Source organism: Misgurnus anguillicaudatus, chromosome 10 (genome assembly GCF_027580225.2).
Source record: "Misgurnus anguillicaudatus chromosome 10, ASM2758022v2, whole genome shotgun sequence".
Lineage (NCBI taxonomy): Eukaryota > Metazoa > Chordata > Actinopteri > Cypriniformes > Cobitidae > Misgurnus > Misgurnus anguillicaudatus.
The window spans coordinates 20,948,752-20,959,459 of record NC_073346.2 but is presented as its reverse complement, the minus strand read 5'-3'; the positions used below and the strand labels follow the sequence as shown (position 1 = coordinate 20,959,459).

The following is a 10,708-nucleotide window of genomic DNA, read 5'->3' as shown; positions in this document are numbered from 1 at the left end:
AATTTTGAAAAAATCTGTACAATAATATGGGGATCATGATTAATAATGGCAGTACTCTTAAAATAAAGTTTCTGTGTATACATTTATTCATGAATTCTTTTAATTTTTACATAACTTGCATTAAAAGTTCATGAAGTAGAGCTGATTTAATGTTCCCAAAATAACTCATAAAATCCCTAAATTATATTTCCAATCAGCTGTAGCATGTCAGTATGCAAGACAAGAGGTAGAATATCAAGTTCTGTTTCAGAATTGTTTTCAGTGCTCCAGTAAGTTACAGAATGTGTGTATGAGCATAAGGGTCCGTGCATTAAAGTTATTTACATATATATCAATTGTATTAATGCATTAGTTGCATTGCTTCCCATTCAAAGCTATTAGCTAAGCATTCCAGAATCCTTTAAACAATCCACAACTGTAATATTATTCCTTTATATACACATCATTTCAGAACACAACACAATTAGTACATTTGATTTATCCTCTTTATAGAGGTCTACGGCATTCTTTCCACTGTTATATTATTTCCACACTTTTCAAAAAAATGAAAAATCCTTGAACATATCAGCCTTTTGTACTCAACTTTAGTCTTAACAGATATCTTTCAGAACTTCCTGTAATAGTTCAAGGTCTGCATAAGTTACAAGTATGTTTATTGCCAGAGAATCATAGATTCTCCTTAAACATTTCTTTGCATTAGTGGCATTTAGATTTGTACCAGTGCAATAAATAAGCATGTGTGTGATTGTGCAATAAGAAAGAAAACCAACATGCCTTCTCAAAACATGCAGAGGCATTCTGTAAGAAACTATTACACGGAATCTTGAGTCCACAATGTGAAGACAGACAGATGCAAAAAAATTGAAGCTCCAAATGAATTAGCCCAGTTACATGCACTTCTAATAAAAACAATGGATATAAATACATCAACCTCAAGTGCTGAATTAAACAGTCATGTGAAGTTAAACACAGAGCCATGAGATATACATATGTAAGGTTATTTTTTGCTACACTATGTAAAAGGTTAAGGTGTAAGAGATGGCCAGAGTAAAAAGCGTTGTGTCCAGTTACACAAGAGTTAACACCGCACTCCAAGTGTGCGTGTGAGCATGCATCATGTGTATGTTTGTAATTGCATGACTGCTGTAAATATGATAAGCTGCATTCTTTCCCAATGCTTGTAAACACAAAGGAGCAGATGAATATGTCCGAAGATGTAAAAAAGCACAAAGAAAGGGAAAAAGAAAGACAGGAGAGATTGCAAAACAGCACCAGTGTTTTTGTCAGGCACAGAGAGCAATGAGTCTGAAGGTTAGTTAGTGCAGGTGTTATAACAGCTACAACCCTCATATTCAAACAGCATATTTATCTGCGTCAGGTCTCAACAACCCCATCTGCGAGATAAATGTTCTCACTGCTACACTGTTTTCCTGCTATCATTGTTTGCTATTGCAACTATTCCCTGCTCCTCTCCCGAATTCCAGAGTAATCAACACAGCAATTCCTTTAAACCAATTCAAAGGGCGGATTCTGAGAAAAGAGCCCCTGATGATCCGTGCGGCGGTGGGTGGAGCCTGCGCAGCGTGGCTACAGATGTGGAGCTGAGGTCTCCGCAGCTACGCAAGTGGATCCCTCCGGCACTCACGGGGTCATCGTCATGGTGTCGGGCGTTATGGCGACTGTCGCTATGAGAGTGGTGATGTCCACGGCAGTGGTGGTGGACGTGCTGCTGCTGCCCCCTGCTGGCTCCCAAAGAATTACGAAGAACCTTTACAAATACACACACCACAAATCTGAGATTACAATGAATTTTATTTAAATTAAATAGTTTAAGTTGTCACATTAATACAGTAATTTGCAATGAAAAATACAAATAAAACATTTTCAATACTGTTCTCAGACTTTAAGCCCCACTGTATGTTGTTTAAAGTTAAAGTATAAATGTGTATCATTTATGACTTTGCCAATGTTATTACCTGCTCTAAAGGCAAACTTCCCTCGCCTCCTGTCCTTCTTTTAGACCCCTGAATAAAGTTTCCAGCATGTTCAGTTGCAGGAGCTAAATTCCGCTTTGATCTTTGCAGAAAACGCTGCACTAAAACCCTGGTGACCTGAGAAAAAAAGGAAAATACCGTCACATTGTTCTGTTAACTTGTACTAAAAGCCAATGATTTATGTTTACTTTCTAAAAACAGGATTACCTTTAGGTCTCCAAGTGAACGTGCACAGTCTTTGGGTAAACGGAGCGAGGTCGCAGGAACCTGTTTTGATGGCAGCCGGCTACTCACAGCCTTAATGCTGCCCTTTCTGGGCAGGGATGCAGGAAGCGCCAGAGAGGAGCGGGGCAGCAATGCCGCTCCAGATGATGGCCCTATTCAACACAGCAGACACAAACAAAACAAACAATTTAAAGGTGGGACAGACTTAAAGGAAAACACCACCGTTTTTCACAATTTTACTATGTTCTTACCTCAACTTAGATGAATTAATGTATACCAATTTATTTTCAATGCGTGCACTTAATCTTTGTACAGCACGTTGTGAATGTGTTAGCATTTAGCCTAGCTCCATTCATTCTTTAGGATCCAAACGTTTTATTTTGTGCCACCATACTTACTCATGTAACTACTCATGTAACAGTCTATAAATAGGGAAAACATGGAAGTGTTTGGTGGCTTCTTAATTCATCCCTGTTTGGATCCTAAGGAATGAATGGGGCTAGGCTAAATGCTAACACATTCACGACGTGCTGTACAAAGATTAAGTGGACGCATTGAAAAAAAATAGGTATGTATTAATTTGTCTAAGTTGAGGTAAGAAAATAGTAAAATATTGAAAAACAGTGGTGTTTTCCTTTAAAATACTCCTAATCTCATAATTGATTACGAGACTTCAGCTTGGATTTCACAGACACTATATGTCTTCATGGTTAAAACCGCTTTAATCTCAAATGATGCATGTCATTTTGATTTCTGAAAAAATGTCTTACCTTCTGAAGAGGTCTGTGACCCTCCTTCACTGATGAGTTTACTGCCTCCTGAGAGACTTAAATCACCTGAGGACATATCAGCAGATAAACACAAACCTTATTATTAACCTTATAAACCTCAGAAAAGCATTCTTTGTTTTGAAGAGTGCATAAAGAGAAAACGCACACAAACATAAGAGAAATGCTTAGACATATACTACTTCACATAAATCACAAACAGTGTAGTTTAAAGTTTCTAGATACATATTGTTGTTAAAGGAATAGTTCACAATAACATGAGTTTTTTTTTTGTGATGAGCTGGCAAAACACAACCAATACCATTCAGGCACATACCTGTGTCATTTGAAGAGCTAAGCCCTGGTTCACTGTGTGACCTCACAAGGGGAAAAAAGCTATCGCTGTCTTTTCGAGGCCGGAAAATTTGCTCATGGATATATGGGTGTGGATGAAGAGCAGGGGCTGTGTGGTCTGGATTGTCTTGGGGGGCACTTGACTGGGCTGTGGTAGGGGGGCTGGTAAAAGCAGAGGAAGAATCCCGTTGCGAGGGCGAGCAGGGACGAACTCGAATTTCTGGGACAGAGGTGTGTCGAGACCTCGCTAACAACTCCAACTGAGAGCAACTACTTGCCAACAGAGCTTGACGCCTCAGGACTGGTGACCTAGAGGAAAAAATAAAGGAAATTGAGACTAAATGATATTAAAGGTTCGTGTTGTGCTTCAAGATTATGGTTTTAAATTTAAGTAAAGAAATTTGAAAAGGTTAACAAATACGTAAATTCATATGTTGTACCTACTTTAAAGAGATTGATATGGCTAGTACCCTGTCAATGTGTTAAACCTAGACTTTAAAGGATTAGTTCATTTTCTTTAAAAAATCCAGATAATTTACTCACCACCATGTCATCCAGAATGTTGATGTCTTTTTTTGTTCAGTCGAGAAGAAATTATGTTTTTTGAGGAAACATTCCAGGATTTTTCTCATTTTAATGGACTTTAATGGACCCCACCAAAGTTTTAATGCAGTGTAAAATTGCAGTTTCAAAGGACTCTAAATGACCCCAAATGAGGCATAAGGGCCTTATCTAGCAAAACGATTGTAATTTTTGGCAAGAAAAATATGCACTTTTAATCCACAACTTCTCTTCTTCCTCCAGCTGTGTGACGCGCCAGCGTGACCTCACGTAATTGTGTAATGATGTCGAAAGGTCACGTTACATATATGAAACGCGGAAACTGTAAACTGACACAAAGACATTAATTAGTATCATTCCACATACAACAACATCGAAACGGTCCTCTTTCTCCACACTTGTAAAACTGGGGCGTAGTTTCGATACGTCATCCGTGACCTCTTGACTTGATGACCTATTACGTGAGGTTGCGCTGGCGCGTCACACAACCGGAGGAAGACGAGAAGTTGTGGTTTAAAAGTACATATTTTTTATTTTTCTTTCCAAAAATGAACATTTTCGCTAGATAAGACCCTTATGCCTTGTTTGGGGTCGTTTAGAGTCCTTTGAAACTGCAATTTTAAACTGCATTAAAACTGTTAAGTGTTGGGGTCCATTAAACACCATTAAAATGAGAGAAAAAAAACAGAATTTCTTCTCGACTGAACAAAGAAAGACATCAACATTTTGGATGACATGGTGGTGAGTAAATTATCTGGATTTTTTTTTTTTAAGAAAAAGGAATAATACTCTTTTTTCGTTGTTGGTATTTTTTGACTAAAAATTTTATGTCTTGATTTTTTTTACTTCATCTGAATGTTGGTGAACTTTGGAGACTTCTGTGACTGTGGCACTTGCTATGTGAACACAATTATGACTAGTTTTGTAGTCCAGGGTCACATATGTTCCCAAATACAGTAACAGTCCCAAATAACAATCACACTCATAAAAAAGTATCGGGGGAAAGAAAAATCTGACAATAAGTGTGACCCGTTATTGATTTTTATATATTCCTGTTTTTTTAGTTGTTGCTGGATTGTTGTTAAAATATAAATCAAATAATGGGTACCAAAATGCTTTCAGTATGTTTTCTTTCTTAAACAATATTCATGTTTGACTGTACAGTATATGTAAACAACACTTTAAATTATCATTTCAAACTAAAATATCTATACCTTTGACAAAAAAATCTTTGGCCCCTAAACAAGGAGTTAAATAAAAAGATTAACAGAACCCTAACAATAACGACTTTTTGGAAATGTAACGTTAACGCTTGAAGGAGGGCGTGTTTGAAGCGTGCCAACAGTCAATCACAGTGGTCGCAACACATGCTCCTCTGTTCTCCGGTCTTGCATAAACATAATTGGCTGGCTCTGCAGTAGGTTATTCGCATAAGGCAATTCGATTGGCTGATGCATGTGTTGACGCTTGAAAATTTGAGAAATGTTAAACTTCTGGCAGTAATGCAACGCTGACGGATCCACAATTCAGTTGGGCAACGCATGATGACATCACCCATTTAAAGTAAATGAGAAGCGTTAACTCTGTCCCCATTTGTGAATATACCATTACAGTCGAGTGTTACCAAACCAAATCAGTCCTCCTCACCTGTAAGTGGAAGTGTTGTATGTGCTGGGAGAGGAGCAGGAGTTCGATCTTTCCCCTCTGAAACAGCGTTTGCCTGGAGGAGCCACCACGGTTCCCTCTGGATGTTGTGCAGAACAACAAAAGCTGACGTGCTCTCCCCCCTCCCCTCCCTCGCTTACACCTCGTGATCGCGCCCGAACACCTATTGCCATTTCCATGAGACAGGAATCCTCAGACGGGGAACTGTCATCTGGAATATCCACAATCTCAGACATCAACAGAGAGCCACTGTCCATAGACACTGAGAATATACACAGACAACAGAATTAAAGAGACTGTGCCAATTTCTAAAGGAGAAGAAGCGAAGGTGAGGATGGACTCACCTTCACCACTGAAAGCTGTAGATGTTACTCTCTCTCCAGATAGTTCACCAGCTTGAGTGTCATACACTGTGGCCTACAGACAGAGAGAGCATTATGAACGGAGCATTACCACACCCAAGTAACAACCAAAATAGCAACATACATAATTTGACCTCGTACACTCATTTACCTGACTAGCAGCCCTTTGACCCATCACTGCCTCATAAGGAGGGGGGCAGTCAGTTGGGTATAGAGGCACTGGACTCTCCATTGATCCATTATATGTGACACTGCAGATACACAAACAAAGAACATGAGTTGAGGGATACATTTGTCACCCGTTCTGTGAAATCCAGGCTAAAGTTTTATACTCTAACTAGGAGATAAAGAGCATCATTTGATTTCAATTATTAATTTCAAATTCATTTTATCTTTGACCCTGCCTTACGCCTTATTCAGTCAATGTTAAAGGGACATTCCACTTTTTTTTAAAAATATACTCATTTTCCAGCTCCCCATTTGATTCTTACCGTTTTGGAATCCATTCAGCTGATTTCTGGGTCTGACGCTACCACTTTTAGCATAACTTAGCACAATCCATTGAATCTGATTAGACCATTAGCATCGCGCTAAAATATAAACAAAGAGTTTCAATGTTTTTTCTATTTAAAACTTGACTCTTCTGTAGTTACATCGTGTACTAAGACTGACGGAAAAATTAAAAGTTGTGATTTTCTATGCAAATATGCTAGGAACTATACTCTTATTCTGGCGTAATAATCATGGACTTTGCTGCTGTAACATGGCTGCAGCAGGCGTAGTGATATTACGCACTGCCCAAAATAGTCCCTTGCCATTGAAAGTTACTAAGGGGACTATTTTCGGCTGCTGCGTAATATCACTACACCTGCTGCAACCATGTTACAGCAGCAAAGTTCTTGATTATTACGCCAGAATGAAAGTATAGTTCCTACAATTACAACTTTTAATTTTCTGTCGGTCTTAGTACACGATTTAACTACAGAAGAGTCAAATTTTAAATAGGAAAAATATCCAAACTCTTTGGTTATTTTTTAGCGCAATGCTAATGGTCTAATCAGATTCAATGGATTGTGCTAAGCTATGCTAAACGTGGTAGCGCCAGACCTGGAGATCAGCTGAATGGATTCCAAAACAGTAAAAATCAAAATGTTTAACTCTAGGGGAGCTGAAAAATTAGTATATTTTCAAAAAAAGTGGAATGTCCCTTTAAATATATCATGGTTATATTTTTACAAGATTTTCTTTACATCATGTAAGAAGATTTTATTCAGAAAACGGTCACATTTATTTACATTTTTGAAACAACAGTGCTTGATGTAAGCCTACTCAAAAAATCTTTCATAAAATTTCTTAAACATTTAAATGCATGGCCACCCACATTTACACATTCTGAGAAACTTGTCTCTTATGTAAGTGTATATTTACCTCTGTGCATCAGTCTCAGAGCTGCAGGTGTATTCAGGAGGGTAATATGGGGGTGGAGGAATGGGTGGAACAAACTCCTCAAAGTCCATCATGTTACTGAGAAATGCATCCTGAGGAGTGGTGCATTCTGGGTTAACGGAGCGAGAGCGATGGGGAGCCAACTACAACCAATGGATAAAGAAACAAGAAAGAGTGAGAACCCATATTAGTAATACTGTGTATGATACAGCTATTAACACACATAACAACAGTTATACACTCACCAGATGCATCAGGTCCAAAGAGAAGATATGGATGCTGCAAGTGACAGTTGACAGAGTGCAGATAATGGTGGAGAGAATACTGAGACCGCAGGCACTAAAGAGCAGATCCTTCACAAACACAAAGCATACACTGTCAGGATTCGACTTTAAACATATTCCAACAGCAACACAGAGGCTTACTTAACGTCAAATGTGAGCAGGCACAGACGCCGCAGTGACATCATGGAAGAAAAATTGGTTGCAAATGACTTTTCGAGTTTCCTTTCGAAACGCTATCACACAAATACAGATCATACCCAATTGAAATGCATACCTTGAGCTGGTGACGCACAGCGTGGCAATCTGCATGTTGGTACAGCACCAGTGTCTCATCTTCTGATGGTGAGCATGTCTGCTTGGGGTCGCAGCAAAGACACAGCCCATTCTCCATCTATAACATAGTACACAGATTTTATTAGAAAGAGAAGAAGAGATAAGAGAACGGAAAGGGATGTAGAAAAGAATGTACCTGACAGGTAAGATAAGATTTGACCATCTGTGCATTCTGACATGACAGCATTGAACCAGCCAGACTCAGAATTACACAAACTGCAGACAGCAGCATAAACAGGGACACCTGAACAAAACCAAAATGGCATCAGTGATAGCAGCAAATGCACACACAAATATTCGGTCATGATAATTAAGATACATACAACAAGAGTGAAAGGCCTTCTCCATGATATCACACCCACTACTCCTGAAGCTACAACCTGGAAAGACAGAGAAAAGCATGTAAACCTTTACATGAATGGAAAAAACTTTATTGCCTAATGCAATGCCTGACAATAATTTTATAGTGTCTAAATGTCTAAATGCTACAGTAATTTTCAAGTGCATGTTTATTATTATTATTATAATATTTTTTTGCTCACTTAATTCTGCAGTGTGACATCAGAATACAAAAGCAAATATTTAAAGGTGCAGTGTGTAATTTTTAAAAGGATTTCTTGACAGAAATGCAAAATAATATACAAATGAACCATTATGTTTTTATTACCTTAGAATGAGACGTTTTTATCTACGTACACCGAGGGTCCCCTTACATGGAAGTCGCCATTTTGTGCCACCATGTTTCTACAGAAGCCCTTAACGGACAAACTTTTTTTACTAAGTTGTCTCCGTTGATGACATGTTTTTCCGATGGCGGCTACCAAAGTTTCTCTATGCGTTTCAAAAGCGAGGGGTGAGCAGTGGATTGAGCCGTTGGTTGCAATTTGCAACCTCACCACTATATGCCGCTAAAATGTACACACTGCACCTTTAATGTAGACTCTGGGCACTCATAAAACCTGCATGCATGCAAATTATATATAACCGGAATTATATTTTTTTTTGAGAATTATTATTGTATAATAAAATGATGGCATAATATCACAGTTCAAGACATGTCATATCAACTACTAAATACATTTAGATATCCTTACAAAGTATAAATATATCATTATGTCAATTTGTGTGGAAATAAAGAAAGAAAAAGAAACTTACGAAAAAGCCAGCCCAAAAAGGACAAGACTGTCTGACCCGGGGTGATGAGGTGAAAGCCAGACTTGTGAAGCTAAATGCCAGCACCATTGCTCCTAAGGCAAGGTGACACAAGCCCAGGTAAAGCAACACACGTGCACTTGTCCTCCCAGACATTGCTCTGCGACTACCAGACAGACCTCGGGACCCTGACATTGAAGCCACGCTACTGGAGTCCGACGGTGAAGGCATTGCGTCTTTATATGACTTTTTAACTCAGTTTAAAGCATATGGGATATCGTCCCAAAAATATCATCCAGAACTGGGAAAGATCAAGCATAAAACTACCTACTTTTCTGAATACATACAATGGAAAACCATACATTCCGATCTGAACCATACAGAACACGTCATGAGATGCTATGGTTTGGATAGCATTACGTCCAAGGGTAATAGTGAACTTCGATATTATGTTGTGTCAGCATTTATTCTTGGCGTCGTACATCTGCATACTCCAATATCCCATGAATCTCCATCCATCGCCCACCTGCCATCTCTCTCTCCCCATCCCCTCGGCATTGCGGTATCCCGAGCTTTTAGCAGGCCGAGTGGCTGCCGCATCCGCAGGCCAGCTGTGCAGGTTTGGCCTTCTACTCCAGAGAAGAGGATGCGCGGAGCAGGACCAAAGAAACAATCTCAGCCCACCTCACATATTAGCGTGTACTGACTGCGTTTCCACTAGGGAGCCTCGCAGCCCCAGCACGAATCTGGATAAGACGTCTCATGAAGCAAAACGCTAACGGTATCAAACGAAAAAGATCGCAAAAAGAAAACACTCGCGCCGAAACAGTTTCCAGAAAACAACCGGCTATGCTGTTCTCATTTTCAAACGATGTAACGCACAACTCTTTGAAAATAATATGAATACATGTTTTTAGAGGCAGTTTATCCTGGATAGATTCTCTCTCCCTTTCCCTCCCGCAGTCACGAGGACTCCCGTCCCGTCCGTATCCCGGACATGAGCATCACTGCGCCGTGAGCTACGTAATCGCGCCAAACTTCAAGTGTGCGCATGCATCATATGTTATTTACAGTTATGGTATCTAAATCTCAAAATGATGTTATCTGTCATTTTAGCGTAACTCAATTTGATAAAGATAAAATAAGCAGCTCAAAATGGTAGCACGTGTTATCCAATGCAGCAATGCATTCATCCAGCGCTAGGTGCTGATGCTGCGCTGGATGGGCGATTGCTTAGCAACACACTACGACAATAGCCTAATTGTTTGTTCTGGCTAGAGGGGATATAGCTACGAACAAATCTCGCGAGCATGTAGGGTTTAGGGTTAGGTTTTGGGGGTAGGATTAGGATGAGAACAGCACTCATCCAGCGAGATTTCGGCCGTAGCTGTATATTAAAAACTGATTGTTTGCCATCTTTCTGCGCATGCGCAAATGAGACGGTAGCAATTTGCAATATTCCACTGCATTTACAATATTAGCATTTTGGATAATAATGGGGTACTAGTTTAATATTTTATAGCATTAAACGAATGCCGAAACTTAATAAACTGTTCGCTCTTAAA

At 39.3% G+C, this 10,708-nt stretch overlaps 1 protein-coding gene across 1 annotated transcript; it reads right to left on the bottom strand.

Moving 5' to 3' along the window:
- Nucleotides 1–63: 63 nt before the first annotated feature.
- On the bottom strand, nt 64–10,691 carry fam189b (family with sequence similarity 189 member B). Its single transcript, XM_055209955.2, has 14 exons — nt 9,147–10,691; nt 8,315–8,371; nt 8,128–8,235; nt 7,933–8,049; nt 7,620–7,727; nt 7,357–7,517; nt 6,080–6,179; nt 5,911–5,983; nt 5,549–5,828; nt 3,324–3,649; nt 2,990–3,055; nt 2,202–2,371; nt 1,977–2,111; nt 64–1,768 (listed from the first exon to the last, which is right to left on the bottom strand). The coding sequence occupies exons 1-14, from the start codon at nt 9,372–9,374 to the stop codon at nt 1,517–1,519; spliced, it is 2,181 nt and encodes a 726-aa protein (XP_055065930.2). The 5' UTR covers nt 9,375–10,691; the 3' UTR covers nt 64–1,516.
- Nucleotides 10,692–10,708: the final 17 nt, after the last annotated feature.

Coding starts and splice junctions, on each gene's coding strand:
- fam189b (XM_055209955.2), bottom strand. CDS start 9,374: ATGCCTTCACCGTCGGACTCCAGTAGCGTGGCTTCAATGTCAGGGTCC. Junction 8,236..8,314: donor GAAGGCCTTTCACTCTTGTT/GTATGTATCTTA, acceptor GGTTTTGTTCAG/GTGTCCCTGTTTATGCTGCT. Junction 8,050..8,127: donor AATCTTATCTTACCTGTCAG/GTACATTCTTTT, acceptor ACTATGTTATAG/ATGGAGAATGGGCTGTGTCT.